Below are 22,783 nucleotides of genomic sequence, written 5' to 3'. Positions count from 1 at the left end.
ACTAATTTTATATATACTTAACTTGCATAATTTATCTTTGAAATGTAACATTTTTCTCTTTTCCCCATTCATGCATTATATAAAGAGAAAAATAGGTGCTTAGATATCCAAAGTATTTATTATTCATTTATTTTAGATATCTTGATATTTTAGCTCACAATTAACAGTAAGTTAATTCAGTAGTCTCAGCCTCAGAAATATTGTTTAACAAACCATAAATCTCCTTTGAACATTTTATTAAACACATTTTCTGGGGCTATATGTCACAAATAGTTCATTTTTATTTTAAACCAAAATAACTACATAAAAATCTACATAAAAATCAAGCCTGAAAAATTGGGAAGAAAATTATCAGAGAAGCTGGTATCAGACAATGATGGCTTAAAGCTTTAGTAAATCAGCCATGGTGTTCAATTATTTTAAATAGGATTACATTATCTAAGTGTGTCAAGTGCTTATTTATCACCAGTGAATATTAGAATGTTTTACTACTACAAATATATTAATAAATCTAACATTCATGTTAATATTATATTTCATTAGCTCTGAGAGTGCAATTTTTTTCCAGTGACCTATTTCTATTTTAAAATCAGATACCTATCAATCATATTTATGTTGATATAAAGTACTTAGAATGATGTTGCTGTAAGCAACCAAGCAACAGAAGCCTGAGTAGCATACATAGTCTCCTAAAATAGACTAGAAGATTCATTTCAAAACAAGGTTCTTTGCTTTTTCTACCTTCCTCATGCCAGTAATCATATATATTGATTTAGGTCTTTATTTTAACTAAGAGTTTGTAGGCGTGCATAAGGGCACCAACGTGCCTACCGTCCCTGTCCTATTGTTTCTTTTATTTTATTTTTATTTTTCTTAAATGTATCCATGTATTCATAACTATGTTTTTACTTATACCTATTATCTTGTAAGCAATTGACAAACCAAATAAATAAATAAATAAATAAAATAAAGTCATGAATGTTAAGATTTAGCAGGAAGTAAAACTTCTCTGCACGTTGCTATCATGTTTTCTGAGAAGCATTTTGAAGAGAAAATTGCTCATATTCTCCCAGAACCTGATGTCTGTTGGTAAAGCCCAAAGAGATGACTAGAAGAATGTCTTATCAAATTATCTGAGGTATGGTCTTCTGAATATCAGACAAGCTGATGAGGGAACAACTGCATTTGGTGCATCAGGTGAAGCTGGACAAAGGTTCTCCTATTTCTGTCTGCTTCCAGACCCTAGGTTAGGATATATTATACAGTATCTCATGTTTGGCCCAATATCCAGCAGTATTGACAGCAATCTGCTGGTATCCTGCCCAGAACCAATGGATCACTTCTTCAAGTGGCTTCATATAGAGTTTAAAATTGAGGAAATAGCTGAATCCTGAGGCATTCTATATGTGTGGCCAGGGTTGCATACCCACTCCTGCCCATGTCTAAATCCAGACTGACAATTGTCAACTGCTTTTTTATATATTTTAATAATAATGGTTAAAAGGATGTTTATGTTGTTCCTAAAAATTATTCTCCAAAGGCTATCTGAGTAAAAATATTCAGGTAATTTTCAACTTACACTCATTTGTTTAGTGAATGTTCAAAATTACAATGCATTGAAAACAGTTACTTATGATCCACTCTTGCACTTCTAACCATTGTAGCATTTTCATAGTCATATGATCAGAATTTGAATGTTTGGCAACATTCATTCATATATTTACAATGATTGCAGTGTCCTAGGGTTATGTGATCACCATTTGCCATCTTCCAGCTGGCTTCTGACAAACAAAATCAATGGGTATTTAACAATGTGATTCAATTAATAACTGCAATGATTTAACAGAATAATATAACAGAATAACAGACTTGGAAGGGACCTTGTATCTAGTCCAGCCTTAGATTTGCTTAACAACTGTGTCAAGAAAGGTCCTAAAATTGGATGTGATGTGACTTAATAACAGCCCTGGTTATCAATAGAAATTCTAGTCCTAAGTGTGGTTGCAAGTTGAGTACCTGTAATCACATTAGTGACCCACATACACAATTGCTTTCTCTAATGTGGGGCTATCACATGTAGCATGAAGCTGTGATTTGATTATGTTAATTTACCTTGCTGCTAATTGAGGACTACTTTTCTGTTCTTTTTTTGAGGGGGGAGGGGGAATTTTTTGTCAGCTTAGACTCCTGGCATGAATAAGTCCATACAAATTTCTAGGCAACATTTTAAGAAGTCATTTATTATCTTCTTTCTAGGACTAAGAAAGCATGATTGGGTCAAAATCAGCCAGCTGGCACGTCTAGTGTTCAAATTTAATTCCTAGTCCAGAATGTTAACCATTGAGCCAAACAGACTCTTGTATATGATTATAACCATAAGTTCTAAATATGGAAAACTAATTCATAAAGACTGTTTAAAGTCAATAAATTTTCATAACCATTTTTCTCTCGCCAAATAATTCCTTATTCCATTCAAGGCCCTGGTTCTATTTTAGAAGAAAAAGCCAATCCCTGTGATGTTCCATTATAGCACAGCCACTCAAAATAGTATATCTGTCTCTTCTTACATTCATAATACGAACATATCAATTAGGATATATAGTACTGTTTTAAGTCTCTCTCACACAAACGTTTCTGCTTTTATAACCATCAAATTTCTACTTACAGAAATAGTATTTGCAGAGTTAACTGTGAAACAGTTTACTTCAACAATGTGTACAATTTTCAAATTTACTGACTGAAAACTGTTTCAAGTACAAGTTAGAAGGTGGTTAAATTGACAACTATACCAATATTATTCAAATTTTGGAGTAGACAAATCCTAGAATTCTGTAAAATTTTGGTGAACAATATTGAGATATGTTATTTAGCCTTATTAAAGAAACACAGTAATATTCTGAGTAGCAGATAAAAAATTGTATACTATCACTCAAATCTATGCAGAAACTTCTGGAAAAGTTAGGACATGGATTTTCAATTTCATTTTATGGTTAAAAGGATTATGGTTACTCTAGTGCTAAACAAATCTTCTGCTTTGTTAATTTAAACTAATAGATCCTATGTGAAATTCTATTCCTTTATTTATTCCAACTTTTAAACTCTGAATTCTGTGTATCAAAACCAGGTTTACAAGATAACAAGCAATTAAAATCTCACAGTAAAATTCTAATAACTAAACTGTACTATAAAAGGCAGTGATTAAAATATATATTATTAAAATAAAGAGTAAAAATAGAGATTAAAGTAAAAAAAATTGTCACATTAATTTTTTGGGGAAAAGTTTGTGAAATATATTTTCCAATGTCTTCCTCCTAATTACCATCTTAATTACCTATAATGTTTATATGGAGTCTGCTGCTTGACCATAAATAAAGTTAATACATACACATTGATTAAAAGAGAATAAAGCATTTTACTTTAAAACAATGAAACCTATGCTAGGAATGTCACTTTATGATTGGTAGTAGGGGCCTACTCTCTGATAGCTGGTTACTCTTAAGTCTTTATGGGAAGGCATATGGAACAAAAGCTAAAGGTTTTCCATGTCCAGTCGTGTCTGACTCTAGGGTGCAGTGCTCGTCTCTGTTTCTTAGCTGAGGAAGATAAGCATTGTCTGAATGATGTGGCCAGCATTACTATACATGGAGGTGCATGGAACATTGTTACCTTCTTTCTGAAATGGTACCTATTTATCTACTTGTATTTGCATGCTTTTGAACTTCTAGGTGGACAGGATCTGGGGCAAGTAATGGGAGCTCACCCTGTCATACAGTGCTTGCAGGGGTGGGATCCTACAGAGTTAACTACCGGTTCAGTGATTTACGAGGTTCAGTGATTTACGATGTGCTTCCCTGTATGCTGCATGTGCACCTGTAAATCGTCATCAGCATGCTGCGTGCAGAGAAGCAACCTTTGAAAAAGCACTTTTTTCCTGCTTTTTTACCTGCAGCTGTGCCTCGCACGGCAGCTGAAGTTGAAAAAGCAGGAAATAAAGGTCAGGTAAGAGTCCGGGCAGGCAGGTGGGCAAAAACATCAGCAGACATAGAACCGGTTCTATGTCTGCTGCTCTTCAGAGCTACCGGTTCTACAGAGGTAGACAGAACCAGTAGAAACCCACCCCTGAGTGCTTGGGTCTCAAACTCAGGCTGTCAGCTTTCCAACTGACAAGCTCAATGTCTTTAACCGCTGAGTCATTGAGTCCCATATAGAAGGTACAGAGTGATATGTTCTGAACTGTGATCCAAGCCATTAAATGCCTTATAGGGTGAAATTTTGTTTTTTGTTTTATTTTGATTTGTTTTTGCATTCATTTTAGTATTGAAGTAATGGCTGACTGCCTGAAGTAACCTTTACAGTTTTCTTAGCCAGTTTTTCAAAAGTGCTTCGCCATTTCCTTCTTCCTATGGCTGAAACAGAGAGATTGTCCCAAAGTAACCCAGACAGTTTCATGCCACAGGTAGAATTAGAACTCATGTTCTCCCAGTTTTTAGCCTGGTCCCTTTAACTACTATTTCAAAGTAGCTCATTTATAGGGTAATATCAGCACCTTAAATTGGATCTGGAAACTGACAACTACCAAACACTTCATAAAGCTGGTGGAATAAGACCTTAACACCAAGTGACAGTTAATGCTTTAGGTAAGAGTTTTGCTTTGTTATCATAGTTTCTAGACTATAAGACTACTTCACATATAACATACCATATATCTCTGCAAAAATATAGTAACATGATGTATTATGTCTTTGAAAACATAATTGTTTTCCAGAGAAGGAACAGATAACAATGTCAGTTAAAGAAAATTTTGCAAAAGAGAATAGCAATCCATGTGTATCACATAGCATTATTTCAATAGCAACTCTAAGATTGCAAAAGGCAAGGCATTAGCAGGTAGATTTTCAACCAGAAATCTCAGTATTGTTCCAGTGATGTTTTTTTGAATATAAATTTATTGAATTTATAGTCTATTACAGCTTATCTTGATCAACATTGTGAAGGGAATAATAGTAAATTCAGAGGAGCATTAGACTACACTGCTTCTAATACCTTACTATGCATAAACATCAGGCCAAAAATGCTACACTGCTCCTAATACCTTACTATGCATAAACATCAGAGCAAAAATGGCAAGATGAATCACCAATAGCATAATCTCCCATGACATACAATGGTATACCAATGCTACATGCAGAACTTCCGTTTCCATTCTACCACAATCCTTGGAAGATTTGAGAGTTACAATTGATACAATTATTCCCAGGTTTGTAAGCGTATTTAATTACAATCCTTAATCATTTATCAAGTTGGTATGAGATAAAGTAAGAGATAAAATAATATGCTATAGTTTGTTTGCATTTATGTTAACAGTAAAGGCTTTGAATAAATATGTGATTGCATACAATGAAGATTAATACAACTCAAGATACTGTATTTAAATGAACTATGGCTTATATTAACATAAGCGTATTATACACTATTAGATTAATTCTGTATCAGACCAAAAGTCCTTTTGTTCTAGCATCCTAATTCACATCCAGCCAATCAGATGTCACAAGGACACTAAAAATGTATCACTGTTGCTTCCTATTAGTTGATTTTTAGCATTATAGAGCCTCTGAATCTAAAGGTTATATATAAAGAGCTCCCAAATCCATATATTTGTATAAAAATGCAACCTAGTTGTTCTATATTAGGTACAACACATTTACATGCCTATTTAAAGATCTGTTTTGTAGCATTTTTAAAAATCATATATTTTACCCATAAAGGAATTGTTCTATGTCCATCATGAGTTTCTTTTTCTATATATTTTGCAGTTCTGCTGTATTATTTCTGGTAAACAATGATTTTATTCCAGTATGCTCATATCAAAGATTTGTTATAAATATATCAGGATACTGACAGCTTTATTTTTTTAAACTTATCCTAATGATCACCAGCACCTAAAGTAGCTTCACAGTGGCTAAAACTTTAATCAAGCCATCCACTATGACTACCAGATACCTTTCAATGACATTAGCAAGTCAATTCAGCATGCATATAAAGTTAGAATTTTCCCTGCAGTCTGAATCAATTACACTTACACTGAACTACTTCTAGTGTGTGTGTGTGTGTGTGTGTGTGTGTGTGTGTGTGTGTGTATGTGTGTGTATTTCTTTGCTTGAGAGATGTGGGTCAAAATTTGAGCACTTGACAGTCAGCATGTTTTATGATGGTTTCAGCAACCTGGGGTAATAATCATCATTTGTGAAGAAACTATCTCCCCAGCCAGCTTCTGAGAAGCAAATTCAATAGAGGAAGCTGAATTAATGATCATGTGATTCACTTTACAACTGCAGTGATTCACTTAACAACCATGGCAAAAAAGGTCAAAACATTGGGTATGATTCACTTAACTTCCTTGCTTAATAACAGAAATTCTGGTCCCTATTATGGTCATAAGTCAAAGACTACCTGCATTAAAGGTATTCATTTAAGATATTTTTAAAAATTATCTCTAATGCCAAAACTAAATGCATATAGTTAGATATAAGATAACCAACTATTTAATCATTGCTAAAGGATTTCCTAGTCTTTTTCCATCTTCAGCAAGAATATCTTCTATCCTTCCAGTACTATTAACTATAATTACTACAGAGATACTACTTTGAAATCATTTTAAAAATTATGCTATGCTATTATATTCTTCTTTTTTAATTATGCTTTTTTACCTTTTCCTTTTGGTTTTTCATATCAATTTTCCATAAAATAACACGTGATTATACTATTAATATTTAACTATGAATAATAGATGAGCCATAACTCTAGATCTGTTAATTATCTAAAAATGAATATCAGTCTTATTTGCATAGTTAAAGATTTTTTTAAAGCTACAGAGCAATAATAAAGACAGCAATAGATATTGTAGAAGTACTGTCTATGTGCATATGTGTTGATACACATATTTCCATTGTACAATAGAAAAAGAACATCCCTAACTGAATCATGCAATCCTCAAATCAGACAATCTTCAAACTTCTTACCCTACCTGACTGAGTAGAACATTGTGGAGCCTTATGAATAAACAAATAAAAGTATTTTTAAACATAAAATATCTAAAAAGAAATGCTGGCTTCAAAATTTGTATTACGAAAATATGGCACAACATACTTTAATGAAAATTCTGACAAGTTTTTGATAATTAATATGCATCAGGAAAGTTAATTATTGGAAGTGAATCATGTTAACTTATATGTTCACTTACCCATTATAGTTAAGGCTGTAGCTTTGGTTAGCTCTTCTTTCATTGAATCTATTACTTCAAAATTGTCACCATCCAAGTTGCATCTGTTTATAGTTCCATTGCCTGAACTGATCCAGTAAAGTTTATTCTCTGAATAATCTATGCACAGACCTGAAACACATTTTCAGATACAAGAATCATATTTGCAGAAATGTCAATGCATGAACTCTATTTTTTACATGTTCATATTTGCTTATACAACAGCAAAATGCATTTATGGTTTCTAAATCATTTTAAAAAATAGTACCCCAGTTTTTAGATTTGTTTTGTTGAAGTTTTTAGATTTATTTTGAAAAGAAAGCAAATAAAAATCTGAACCTCAGTATTAAACAAAATCACTTGAGTTATTTACATTTTATCTCTTAATTCTCCATTTATATTTTTTTCTGTCTTGATTGTTTACTTTCTATTCATTCAGTTGTTACATTTACCTAAGTTGCCTGGTTATTGCATGAAAATAAGTAACAACATTTCTGTCCCCATCCCCAGAATTTGTACTACAGCTCTTAGGTTAAAACATCCATGTCTTTTTCTGTTTGAAGTTACAGTGGTACTGAAAAAAGTTGACTTAAAACTGGTCTTTGTATCCATGACTATCATATCGCAATAGTCATGTGGGTCAAAATTTGAGCACTTGACAGCCAGCATATTTATGATGGTTGCAGCAACCTGGGATCATAATCATCATTTGTGAAGAAACTACTTCCCCAGAGCTAGCTTCTGAGAAGCAAATTCAATGGAGGAAGCTGAATTCTTTCTTCTAATCCTTTATGTCAAAATCTGTATGATTCTGACTCTATCTCCAACCACACAACAATATTTCCCTATAAATAAGTTGTAGGGAAAGAGGAATATGAAAACACTTTTTCTTCCTCCAGGATGATTATCCCACAAGTATCATTTGCTCATAGCACCTATAGATATAAAATAAATGCTTTTCATTGATTGAATTTGTCAAATAAGTCTAAAGAATATTTATTTATTTACTGTACTTAAGGTTTTTAAAAATTATTTTGAGAAAGATTTGTTATCTTGGTATGATTTTTCCCCACTGTATACTTCAATAAACCAATGTGCACAAGTGAAAATATCTAAGCAACACAAAAAACTCGGGAAGGGTTTGACATCATTAGGAGATTGAGTATTAAATACATTGCATACTAATTAATGCAATCTCATATTTTGTTTGATGTTCTTAATACCTCTGGTAACAAAGAATACATCTAAATGAGGAATTTTTAACAATAGATATGTTTAAAATGCTCTTCTTGTCTCTTCTTTTTTTAGAGAAGCAAAATTCATTGAACCAAATTGCTTGAAGATTACCATTTTTCATTGAGTAGCAGTGCATACTAATAAATGCCAAGCAGTTAGTCTGACAAGATTGTAACACAATTATATTTCAAGTAAATGGATTTTTAAAGGCAATAAGCAAAAGGCAAACATACTGTAGATTAGTCAGTCACTAAATATTTTCTTTATTAATAGAAAAAGCAATACAGTGAATTTTGGTAAAACTATTCAGGGGAGACCAGATTACTGAAATGAATACTATTTTGCAGTACCCATTTTTTGAATATGAAAATTATTTTAAAAAGTCACCTTTTTTTCTTCCATTATTACCAGCCATGTCAAATTATTTTAACAAATGTTCTCACAATTTAAGGCAAAACTTTATGGTTGATTGAATGAATTATGCTAAGGCTTAATGTGACTTATTTCATAATGTGTGTGAACCCAATTACTGTGGCTTATAAACCATAATTATTCAATACTGAAATCTATGAACCCAGTCAACTATTGTTTAGTCAACAAATCATGACTTAATATTTATGCAGAATGTTGTAAGGGAACATTATGGAACCATGTATGTAACGGGAATAGTTTGTGTGTAAGCAGAAGTGAGCAGTTGCCAAACCATATTGTCTGCATCTTCTCCAATTATAGATCCTCAACCTTGAAACTGCAACTAATATCTGTAACCAGTGTAGCCAATTTTGATGGGATATTTTTTTTCTTTATCCTTGCCAAAAAATAGAAGTGAGAACTGGAAGCCACAACTGCTTTTCCTATTCCCAACTTTAAAATTTTTTAAAAATGGCTCCAAATTTTCATTTGTGAGCCTGATTTTTACTGTATTTTTGCATTTGAATGGGGAAGGAGTTAAGAGTTAAAATAAAAACGTCAGGACAGAGGCCAATCACTCCCATCTCACTTCAATCACCATGACCAAAATCTGCCATAAAAATAGCAAAATCTTACAGTTAAATTTTCCAAATATGAAAAAGTGTCTCCAAATATACTTCTACTCTTATAAAGATATTGCTATAGGACAAGATCCTCTGGAATGTTAAGAAGATGAACTGTGGTCTATGACTCTTAAAACATTATTCATGCCTGGCCTGTAGACCTGTTACAAATCTACCTTTAATTTGGAATAAAACTTTTGAGATCAATTTTAGAAGTGTTTCTGTTTTTTACAGAATTGGTCTACAAATTATAATGTTTGCTATTCATAATTCCATAATTTTATGTAGCCAAATGATTTTGCAAAGCAACAACTAAAATGAAATTAGAAATGAAGACAAGCTAAATTGCTAAAACCTTTTAATAGAAAAAAGGCAAAAGACTAATCATTAGTAGCCAGACATTGTGAACAGAAAGAAGGGAAATAAGAAATGCAAGGCAGAAATGTAAAGAGAACACTGAAATAATAAATCTAAATTATATAATGTATGTCCTAAACATAAATGTTATTTCTTAGAATCTGTTGAAAATACAGCAAGGGTATTCAGTATGAAATGCTACAGGGGTTTGTCAATTTTCCCCTCAGGTCCACCAATGAAGAACACTTAATTGTATGGGATATTCAAGTATTACAAAGGCAGAGTTCTTTTGCCTGATTAGTTAGTGTTATATTTAGGAAGTCAATCTATATTTTTGGCAATATTTTACAAGTTGAAATTATGGTTTGAAGAATATGGCTTATCAATGTTATCTCCATAACATACATACAGTTTGATTTTGTTCTTGAGCAGGGATGGGATTCAACCGGTGTTACTTACCGGTTCGATGACTACGTTTTGCTGTGCAAAGCAGCTGAGGTTGAAAAAGCAGGAAATAAAGGACAGGTAAGAGCCCAGGCGGGTGGGTGGGCCAAACAGCAGCAAACACAGAACCGGTTTGGTGTCTGCTGCTCTTCAGAGCTACTGGTTCTTTAAAACTGGGCAGAACCAGTAGCATCCCACTGTTCATGACCGAAGCTTCATACTAATCTACAAAGATGCCAGGCAAAACCAGCTTAAAATGCTTGTTCCTTGAAGCAAAAATTTTCCTTGAAAATCTTGAAAAAGCACTATTCTTTTTAGTAATAGCTTTCTTGCCATGGTTAATTCTTCCATGTGCAAAATTCACAAATTTGAGGACTGTGTCCTCCAAATCCAAACTGTAAGGCAACCCAAAATTACCGCTAAAATACTTGTGTCAATAAAGAGAAAAAAATATATAAGAAAAATATATACCTGCATGAAAGTCCATAGCTATTTCTCCAACCCACCTCACAAAGACTTATATCACATACATTGCACCTCTTACAAATATATCAAGAAAAAGTCACATCACCTCAAACATACATAAACACATATACACAGAAACTATGATCTATTAAAAAAACAAAAGCAAAGATAAAGCACAGGCCATAATAAAACTCACATAAGCAACACAGGTTCTAAAGAAATAAAAGTTTCCAAGTCAATAAAGCCAAAAAACACAAAATACTGGTAGTATATTGTCCCATTTTTGGAAGAAAAACGAATCAGGCTTAACATATCATGATTAAATGATCTGTTTGCTTTGGTAATATACTGACAAATATGGTATGCCAAAACATATATTTTTATATGTGTTTGGTATATCATTTTCAATATATACTTTTGGGGGTATCTATGTTATTATCGTCTTTTTTAAGTTATTCTGGTCTATAATAATCAAAACCAAACCAAAATACACTTGCCTTGACATTACAAATGTCTGCTAAATTTTTACATACATAAAGAAACACAAACTTGAATTGACTGTTTCACAAGGTTATTAAGTTATGGCTTGTTTAAAATCCTAGTTTATTAAATCTTACTCACAATCCACTAGTAATGAGAGGGCTATATTTATATTGTTGAATTTATACAACATGATAATATGAACAAATCAGATTGTGACTTAGCACAATGAATGGAGTCATGAAAATTCCAGCATTCTAATACTCTGTGAAAAATGAAAGCTGAAGTATTTGCTATTGTCTATGCCTGTTTACTTTGTGCACATGAAAATATAATTTCTTGAGTTACAGCAAAATAACTTGACACGAAGGAGGTTATAGCTATATTTACCAACTGGGTCTTTTTGATTCTGTTGTAGTATTTTATTGTTGCTACCATCCATATTTGCCATGTTAATTGTGTTCCCATCAATCCAATAAAGTTTCCTTAATGAAAATAGATATAAAATACTGTTGTAATAAGCATATTAACACAGTAATCATATTTTATTAGAGAAAGAAATACAATCCATTCTGGAACAACAATCACTTTTTGTAAGTTGTGGCAGGAGATACAAACTTTTTTTTCCCTTTTATTATTATGGAAAGAAATGTATGACTCTAGCACCAGACTGGAAGTTATGTGGATTGGTGATATATGGGAAAAATATGGAGCTTTAATAATGGTGAATTTTTATCTCCTAACTATTTTTATCTCCAAACTATTAGGCAAACATAATATGATATAGCTTTACATTGGTTCTCTTCTATCATCCTGAAACCATTCCTTAGTCAGAGATTGTGTGGAATACTTATTGAATCTGATTTCTAAAACTAGTCAGAAAAAGAATTATGAGTTGGCAAGAATTGTGAATGATCACCATATCTGCACGACATCATTTATAAAATTAAATAACTAAATAATAAGATACATTAATGTATGAAATAATGCATTAAAACTTATAGATGTGAAGCTTTAACTTTAAAATATATTTAACAACTTTGGCTTTTCTAATTGGAAATTGGAATAGATTTTTTTAAATTAAATTGTTTAGAATGATAATACATATATTTTGTTTACTTTTAAATGTTATGCTGTATCAAAAATAAACTGCACTTTCTTAGACTCCAAAGATAGTAAGTGTAGGTCACATTACACAGTGTTTTAATCTGTGTTTTTCTTTAGAGGGGTACAAATAATATCACTTCCAGACTGTGATTAATATTAGAATATCAAAAATAATTTAAACCATTCAAAAATGTATTTTTAATACTGATCATGAAAAAAATCACAACTTGTCCCATACATACAGAGGAAAAGTTCCCTAAAAAAAAAATAGGTATCCATAAAAACATTGGATACATAGAGATCTAATTTATTATACCTTTTCTCTTTTTACACATTTTTTTTTTTTTGAAAATGGAGTCTCCATACTAGTACTCCATGGAGATTTCATCTTATAGGAAGATAGAATTTACTAAATTCTCTTTTTATGTATTTATATTTCCTCTATTTATATAGCTGCCCAATTGCCAAGTGACTCTGGGTGGCTAACATAGGATTATATAACACCAAAGTACAAATATTACTAAACTTGACAAGTGAACACAAATTTATATCTCAAAGTATGCACATTGTTTACTATCCTAAAACTGTACTGATAGGAATAATACTTTACCCTTTAGCTGGATAAACTGCAAGAGATTGTGGTTTATCAATTCCATGTATAATTGAAGTTTTTAAAGAGCCATCTAAATGGGCTACATTAATTTGTGTTTCATCAAATTCTGAGCTAATCCAGTATAAATTACGTGATAACCAATCCACAGCCAGTCCACGAATGCTTTGAATATCTACAAAATATAAAACAAAAAAACTATTTGCCCAAACTGTCCTACTAGTTAGTTTTACTGCTGAAAATATTTTATATGCTGTGTAAACCCCAAGTAACTTGAGACTTGCAATACTTAAATTTTATTTAATTCAAATTAGCTTTTATGCTAAAATATATAGGACTGAACAAATATATACACTAAAAGCATGAAGAGCAAAATGAAGATTGTGTATATTGGGTTGTCCAAAGCACCCAAATAGCACTGAGGTTTAGCATGACCACTTTCAGGCCTTTCTTAGGTTCCACCTGTATGGATATGCATGCTCATAGCTTCAGGTATTCCTGATAAAGAAATGCATACATGCAGATATAATCTGGAAAAGCCCTTGAAACAGATATATTTGATAAATTATGCACTCTCCCCTAATTCTAACAACTGTACAGAATAACATATCTGTAATAACTATGGATCATGAATTTTCTATCTATGGATCTATGGATCATGAATTTTCAAAAATATGACTAGATTTCATACTTTATGGAACAAATGCAAACTTTAATTTTAACGGATTTAAATTACACAACCAATTGTTTATTCATTGCTTAATTCATGTTCATTCAAAACATGGGTGGGAAAAGGAGAAAACATTAAAATAAAATCTGTCATTTTAAAGTTAAATTTAAAAAAAATTAAGAACTGAATGAGAAAAGTTCATTTCAAATGAAGTTAAATACAAATAACCCTGGTGTAGAGACTTCTAAAATAGAATATCCCACAAGACATTTAACAAAGCTTGTCAGAAGAGATTCATGTCTGATGAAGAGACAATACTTCAATTGTACTCAGCAGAACTAAGGAGAGAGAGATAGCTGTCACCTTAAATAGCACTAATAGACTTTTTAAAAAAGAAATGAATGATTAATAATCTTGATGACTATATTCTACATGCAGAAAACATCATTTTGTACATCAGATTCCGGAGAACAAAGATAAAAACGTTATACTGAATACTAGTACACTTTGTGGCCATCCTCCAAGATTCTATGGTACAAATTATAAATGCTAAACCAGATCAGGTTTCATGGCTCAAAGTCTCAGTGGATAAAGGGCCATTGGGGTGTGTTTCTCTTCTCTTTGTAGGTATCAGACTTCCCTGATAGACCAGACTAGAAACATGGCCAGATGAGCTAATTCTACTTTATGTAAATCTGAAAGTACAAATCCCCCACCATCTCTTTTTACAGCCTAATAAATTATGGAGAATATTTTTGGATGGTGTTTTTTTTTCTGCCTGCAATGCAACTGGGATACCCTCTTTGTGATAATTCCTTAGGCACACCCCACCCCCACCAGTCTCCTAAGGTTATTGCCACATCCTATTACACCAGATGGACAGATTTGGAAACAACCATATATAGTTACTATTTTCTTTTGGGTACTTCATGATGGCATTATAACACAAGACGATCAAATTTGAAATGATTTGCTTAAAAATTAAATCCTTTTGAAAGGCACTTTAGATTTAGAAATGAAGTTATCAAATTTAACCGAAATATGATTGTCAAAAAAACTGTATGTAACAAACAGCTCTTGGACATCAAAGCATATCTTGGGATTTTTGAGAGAAAAACAAATATTAAATCAAAACAAATGAAATCTATTTATTACAGTCAATGACCATATATATAGATACAAGGGGTAGTGGGAGTGACAAAAATGCAGTTTTCAAGCCAAATAATTTTAATCCAAGATGTAGGAAGCTTCTATATGTAATATATAACTAAGATAATATTTTTGTGCAATTAACAATGGCCAGCTTAACACAACACCACATGGCCAGTTGATATGTTAATATGTTAATTAGGGAGGTAAGCTAATTTATGTTTTGTTTCTTAAATATACACAATAGTGCTTTCTAAAGTACACACTTTACCTCTTGATATGACAGTTTCCAAGCCAGTCCCATTAATAAAGGCCCGTTTTATAGTTTGTGTTTTCACATCAGTCCAGTATAAACGTTCTTCCACTGCATCAAAATCTACAACAGTTACATCATCAATATCAGGAACTGTAAATGCTGTTATATAATTGAAGTATGGATTCTCTATGTCAACACCTCTTATTTCTGAATGCCTTGCATAAAGAAGGAACTTTTTCATTTCTATAAAAAAGAAAGATGTGATTACAGAGCAATGAAATGCAATTTTATGTATAACAACATATATAATGTTTAAATTTGCATACAGGTAGTCCTTGACTTACAGCCATTCATTTAGTGACCATTTGAAGTTGCAATGGCACTGAAAAAAGTGATTATTTTTTACACTTACAACCTTTGCAGCATCCCCAGGGTCATATGATCAAAATTCAGACACTTGGCAACTGGTTTATATTTATAATGGTTGCAGTATCCTGGAAATTGTGATCACCTTTTGTGACCTTCTAACAACCAAAGTCAATGGGAAAGCCAGATTCACTTAACAACCATGTGACTAACTTAACAACTGCAGTGATTCACTTAACAATTATGACAAGATGTAGAAGGAGGAAAACCTCACTTAATAATTCTCTCACTTAACAACAGAAATTTTGAGCTCATTTGTGATCATAAGTCAAGGACTAGCTGTATTAAAAATACAATATACAAGTGCATAACTTATTTGGTATTATTATGTGTGAACAAAATTTGCTGTTGAATAGAGCAGAATTAATGGATATTATCCTACTATAAATAAAATTCACCTATTTTGCTGATATTAAATAAATAAATTTAAAATCTAATACTGATAGAAACAAAACATGGTCCAGAGATGTGAAAGCTGATCTTGATTGATTCAACTGAGTTTTTTTTCCTGTCCAATTAATCCTGCCTTCCCCTCCCCCCAATTTTTTTTAAAGAAATTAACAAATGAAAACAAAGTTATTCAACAATGTAGTGAAATGCTGAGATTTGTAGTGGGTCCCAACTGTTATTTCCCAAACTACTCTCTGGCTCTTCACTCCCTCTTCTCACCTTGTTTATAGGCGTAGTAGTTTGTAGTTTTTTTTGTTATCATCTATCTTTGTGGAAACTCTTTACCTGGCCCTCACCCTATGATCTTCTTGTGTGTAAGTAATGGAGAGAATTTTTGTCCTCCTTCAAAAAAGAGACCAATCTCCTCACCTTTATATTGAAAGGGTGTAAAAAAATAACTAGAATATTTCTGCTCCACTATACATACATACATACATTTCTCATATGAAAGCAGTATATGAAATGTTCCTATTGCTTATGTTAGCTGTTCCTTGTACTGGATACAATGGAATCTTCCAAATATAGTTCCCCAGCCCTACAAAATCCATGGCCTTGAAAAGCTGCTTGAGTCACTTTGATGTGGTCCTTTTTGGGGAAAAAATGTTTTTGGTTTTTTTTTTAAAAAATGGCCTTTATTCCTTATACCAATTATATCAAACCCAAATAAAAATAGGGGATACTAAACTGGATTCCTGCAGGCTGCACATTGACTTAGAAAATCACATGTGTTTATACATTTCTTAATCAAATTAAAATCAGACAGGCACCAAATAAAATTAATAAGTAAAGAGTCATATTATATTTTCTCCTGAACTACCACAAAATTGTCATGAAAACTACCTCCTCACCTCTTTCTCCCACTTATCAATTCCCTGCAATATTCCCTCAGATTCTTGGGCTTATGAGTGAAAAAAATGTTTTGTATAGTTTTTCTAAACGAAGTATAAATTTGTGCACCAAGTACAAGAATATGAGTAAAGTGAGAATGGATGTAATAGTGACATATTAAACTATTTAGGTATTTTTTTAGCTAAAATATAGAAACTTGAAAGTAGATTTTATATGTCAAATATATGCTTGAAAAGTTGTGCTTTCATGTTATGGAAAAAAAAACCTAAACTTTTATTGGCAGCATTTTTCAGAAATGACTTAATAAGTAATAAGAGAATTGACTGCTCCAAAGTCACTCAGCTGACTTAGTTTGTGGATTTCATCTTTTGTACAATATTTAGTTATGTATAATTTAATATATTCTGAATTGTGTGGACTCTTGCTTTACTTTTTCAGTACTTATAGCAGTGATGGCTAACCTTTTCAGCTTGGTGTGTCGAAAATCGGGAAAAAGTGTAGCCTTACTTGGGTCGTGTGTCACTTCAAGAAATATCAATAATTTGGTTTATGACGGACTGGGCTGGGGTGATCACACAGGGCTGTGAAACTCATCTCCCTGGTCTCAGGGCTGCAGGTGCAGGATGTGGGGATCGGAAGGCCATCTTACAGGGCTGTGAACCTCATGGATCTCCTTTCCTCCTGTAGCGTTCCTGAGGTAATGAAACTGACAAACCTCAGTTTCTGGCGGTTAAAACTGGTTCTCTGCTGCAAAGATCTTGCGGCAGCGGTGACACCACACCTCCACGCAACAAGCAGGGAGCAGGGATTGGAGCAGAGCACAGGCAGCCTCTAAATGTGCAGGTTTTCCCCACACCAACAGGCGTGTCAGTCAAAGTGCCTCGGCGTGTCACAAGTGACATGTGTGTCATAGGTTAGCCATCACTGACTTATAGGAATAAAATATATGGTGTTTTTTTAAAAAGAAACAGAGGCTAAAGTATAAGAGAAACCCAAAGGTGTTTTTTTTTTTTTTTTCAAGAGGCAACTGGACTTTATGTTTTTTCTTTGAGGATGTTTCTCTTCTCATCCAAGAAGCTTCTTCAACTCTCTAGGATGAGAAGCTTCTTGAATGGGAAGTGAAACATCTTCAAAGAAAAACCAGAAAGTCTAGTTGCCTCCTGAAAAAGCACCTTTGGGTGACCATGACCTGGATGACTGAGAATCTTGATAGACATATGAGAGAGAAACTATATGGAACACGGAAAAAATGTAAGAGCAATTTTGTAGTGAAAAGAATCAACAATAACAGTAAAGGTAAGGATAGTGTCCTGCTACAAAAACAAATATAAAAAGATGTGTATAATGAGCTCCTCTCTCCAAGATGAATGGAAAAGTTTTTTTGGAAAGTTGTCCATTCTGAAGATGGAAATTTTATATGAAAGCATCAATATTGCTTTTATCCAATTATCTATATCTCAAAGAACACATTATATTTGTTAATATATCATGTTATATCTTGATAATGAAGGTATATCTTGATAATGAAGCATTATACTGTTTTGTTTTATTTTTCTCCCCAAACACCAAGTATGTGAGAGTTAATTCACATTTCTGCCTTTATTATAATTTTACAGATTTTTTAAATAACTTCTACATTATAAGACTCTCAGAATGATATTGAGTTCAAAAGAAGAAAGGTAGAGATTAAACTAGTAAGCTTTTCATTATATAGTTTACTTGCATCATCATTGTCTGATATTTTCCCATTTTGAAATTTTCCTGTTTGGGGAAGATAACTTCTGTGAATCACACTATTTATATTCATAGTGAAAAGGAGAAAAAAACAACCCAAGATAATAAATCTTCACAAGCTACCTGCAAAAAAGCAATCCATTCATTAATATGAAGCAACAGTTTACCATCAAGATTATCAGTAAATGGCACCTCAGAGGCTCTGTGTTCTGTCTTTTAAGCAGTTTTTTAAGATGTACAAAACTTACCATAACATGCCTTTTTATCTTCAGCCAGTTTCATTAGATGAGGACATGCACAAGCAGCACTCCTGTTATGATTTATCAGGCACATATGGGAGCAAGGACCTCTGCCACTGTTAGCAGCACAAGGATTAGAAGCTAGAATTAAAAATGTAATACCAGGTTGGTTTATAATACACATTTGCCTATATTCATATATTGTATTGTTTCCTATTCTGCAGGATTTCATATTGATTGACTGATCATAAGAATGTAATTGGAGAGGGGAGAAAGGGAACAAAGATATATAACCTGCAGAGAAGTGATATTTATTAACATTCAATTATTATTATCCAATGATCATTCCAAAAGAAGAGATGCTGAGTTGGATTTTGCCCATGGAAACATATAAATCATTGCTCTTTAACATAAAGTGACAGATATTTCTGCTTTTTTTGCAGGCTGGAAAAGAATTTCTTAGGAGGAAAGCAGGGAGCAACATTTGCTTTACCATAAAAGAGACTCAGAGAAATGTATATTTTCAATTTTATTTTTGTTTTTATTTTAAAGAGGGGAGGGTGAGCCCTAGCATGCTCATGGCAGCATGAAGGCTTTCTTCAATTTTTTTTTTCCAGAGGACTTAAGTACTCTGTTCTTGATGGGTTCTTTGAGCTATTAGTACATTCTCAGAAGGGAAGCAACTTCGCTGGAAGGGTTTGAATTTTCTATCATATTCAATCCATACAGATGATCATCTGGCCTTGAAGTCTGGTATTACAAGATATGGTCAGCTGAATTTTTGAACTGAATTCCATTGGAAAGGAAATAATACTTTTTTTTTTTTGCATCCAGGATTGTGCCTAAGTGTGTGCTCAGAAGAGGGTTGATGGATTTGGTAACGGCAGAGATATTCTCAGCGGCTATCGGCACCACTTTTTGTTTTCTCTTTCTTGACATATTCAACGAAGTTCTTATAACTGAGCTTCTGATCAGGATTCAAGCCTGATATTTCTGAAGGATAAAGGAAGGCAATGCAGTTGAGATTGGCAGTCAGAAAGAGAATTCTGGCTGGTCTCCCCAGAAAAAAAGAAATCATGAGATTGCTCACTTTTACCCTGAACAGTTGCTTCTCATGAATTGACTGCAGAAACTGAGGTTTTTGTGATCAGCTATAAATTGAATGTCTGGGAATTGAGGGATTTTGTTCAAGCTCACAAACATAATGTAACCTATATGAAGAAGCCTCATTTCTTTCTTTTCTTTCTCTCGTTTCTTAAGCATTTTCAAAGACTGCCTTTTGACTGTTATGCAGCTATTAGGAATATTCGGATTGACATGTATTGGCTGAGTTTCCTTAAATTCTTAGCAAAAGAAGGTTTAAATACAAGTTTAAGGACTTTTTACATAACTTGTTTAATGTCTAGCAATGAAAGCCCACTGCAGTTATTAAGACTAAAATAAATGAAATATGATAGAGAGACTTACATTTAAGTTGTTCTGTACTTTACTGCTTAATTATAGCATAATGAAGGATAACACATTACATATATATCTGTAATGTATTAAATGTTTATATTATGTTATTGGTAGGATTTCTAGTATAATGATTGCAAACATATTTTCATAAAAACTGATGAAAACAATTGCAGTTATAACAGAAATATATCATAAATTTGGTTGCTTGTGAAAAGATTTCTCTAAAAATAATCATTGATTTTTTTTTGTATTATTTTCCAAGTATTACAAAGCTTAGATGGAGTTAACTAACAACTACTTATTATATTGATATAAATCTAATCTATCTGACACAGAAACTAATTGAATTTTAGTCCAGTAGATACCCTGTATTTAACCAGAGACATATACATACTGTCATGCCCTTGTTGGAGACTGACTTTGAGGGAGAGGAGGAACAGCCAACACGGAGTGCAAGTGTGGCTCCAGAGGTGGTGGAGGAGGCTAGAGAAGGGCAGAGGCCAGTTGGGCAGTCAGAGGAAGACCCAGGCCCATCCCCTCTCCATCCTAGGGCATGCAGGGAGGAGACGATAAGGGAGAAATGTGGATGGCATGGTCTACGGGAGAGGAAAGGGCTTTGATCCTCTTCATGTGCTGCAGCTGTGACAACTGGTTAAAAGGACGGACATGCGTATGGGCCAGTGCTGGAAACGAAGTGTGGAAATATCTCCAGTCTGTCGTTTCTCTCTGAGTTTGGCATCCTTCCCAGTGTGTGTTCCGATATCTGTGGACATTTTCAAGCCCTTATCTTGCCTGGTTCCCTTAATTGTTTCAGTGTGGTTTGTGTTGTTTTTACTCTTCATAATTTATAGGCATTTTTATTTTAAACGGCATTTCCTCCTTTTCGTAACTGCTTGTGGGGGAATTTTTTGTCTCCAGTCAAGGATATTTGGAGCTTTGAAGCAAAGTGAAGGAATAAAAGGGGCTTCACCTGTTTTTGTGACTGTATTTATTTTTGTATCCCACCCTAGGTCAGCACACATACTAACGTACAGGCTTAGATTCCTGAAAATGAAATATCAAGGACAATATTTTTTTCTTTTGCAGTTCAGAGCTTTCTTTTTTAATTTTAACCCTTATTGCTATTCTATTTTTCTTTTTTTATAGCTGAAAAAACACAAACATGAAAGTTGCACAAAGAGGATTTCTGAAGCACACTGTTATTATTCAACATAGTGTCTACTTTGACAATATTTAATATATGCATAATATTAATGTGTAGAGGAGCCGATAAAGATGAACAATCTTGACTTATAATGAAGCAAAGTGCGATTTCTACTAATGTCCCAATACTTGGTTGAAGATAATTCTATTAATTCAATGAAAACATTAGGTATAACTTTGCAGTACTGCAACCATGCTATTTAAAGCAGGGGTGTCAAACTTGCATAGTCACGGTGGTTTCACATGAAGTATCGGGACATTTTTTTCCCTTTGCTAAACTGGGCAGAAGTGGGGGCGGGGCCAGTACGTGACGCATCAGGCCTGTGGGCTGCGAGTTTGACACTACTGACTTAAAGCACCAACAGGGTGAAAAATGGAGAAAGGTCTTTGTAATTTTCCCTATTAGATCCCTCTAAAATCAGATAATATTTTTCAACAATTCTAGATCAATCTACCCATGAAATATGATGGTAGGGTGAACAGCTGTTATTCATCAATCTGACTACAATACTTGTTAAAAAAATAATAACCTCACAGAATGGTTCCAAAATCAGTGCAGTGTGTGATACACAAACACAATACTTATTATCTTGATCCAAAATTAAATTATCTCCCTAACAACTAATGGCTAGTACTTCTTCCCAGAAGCAGAAGGCAATTCATTTTATGCTTTGTTTATGAATCTTACAATGAACCACAGTGTTCAAAAACTTTATCTGTATAAGCACCATAGAAAATATAAACTGACATTCAGAGAAATATTTATTGATAAATACAAAATGTCAGATTTCTCAGTTGCTCGTATACACACACACACACACACAGAGAGAGAGAGAGAGAGAGAGAGAGAGAGAGAGAGAGAGAGAGAGAGAGGAAAGTCTTTCACATAAACGTATACAAATATTACCATTTATATTTACTACTTAACAATGGTTGAATAACAATACAAAGGCTACAATTAACATTTTTATACAAATTATTACTTTACCTTGGGGTTGACGGCTTGGATGATAAATTTGAAGATCAAAAGGCTGTGCACTAGTTTTTTGTATCACACTAACATTTTGGCCTGTCCATTTATTTGCTTTAGATAATGTGTTTGTTCTCCAGTCTGTCCAATATACCTCACTCCCAAAAAGGGAGACAGCAAAAGGGTGAGAAAGATATTCATGACCTCGTATAATTTCAATCATGCTAGTCCCATCATACAGTGCTGAATAAATAGCATCTGACCTGAAAAATGATTAAAACACTCTCTTGAAATTGTGCTTATTACATCTATGATCTATTTCTTGGAAAATTAAACAAATAAAAAAGTAATTTTATATTGCTTCCCAAAGGGCAGCTTAACTGTATCA

At 33.1% G+C, this 22,783-nt stretch overlaps 1 protein-coding gene across 1 annotated transcript in view; it reads right to left on the bottom strand.

Moving 5' to 3' along the window:
* Positions 1–22,783, bottom strand: part of LRP1B (LDL receptor related protein 1B) — a 702,645-nt gene that overhangs the window by 178,532 nt on the left and 501,330 nt on the right. Inside the window, exons 27-32 of the mRNA XM_087955711.1 lie at positions 22,414–22,658; positions 18,774–18,905; positions 15,082–15,309; positions 12,992–13,166; positions 11,665–11,759; positions 7,241–7,390 (exon numbers count right to left, since the gene is read on the bottom strand). Of these exons, the coding sequence (XP_087811837.1) occupies positions 7,241–7,390; positions 11,665–11,759; positions 12,992–13,166; positions 15,082–15,309; positions 18,774–18,905; positions 22,414–22,658 (1,025 nt within the window). The remainder of the gene's footprint in view (positions 1–7,240; positions 7,391–11,664; positions 11,760–12,991; positions 13,167–15,081; positions 15,310–18,773; positions 18,906–22,413; positions 22,659–22,783) is intronic.

Source organism: Notechis scutatus, chromosome 1 (genome assembly GCF_049901735.1).
Source record: "Notechis scutatus isolate UNSWTSFEM ecotype Mainland chromosome 1, rNotScu1.2, whole genome shotgun sequence".
NCBI classification, from domain to species: Eukaryota; Metazoa; Chordata; class Lepidosauria; order Squamata; family Elapidae; genus Notechis; species Notechis scutatus.
The sequence above is the reverse complement of the archived record's forward strand: the minus strand, read 5'-3'. Positions and strand labels throughout refer to the sequence as shown.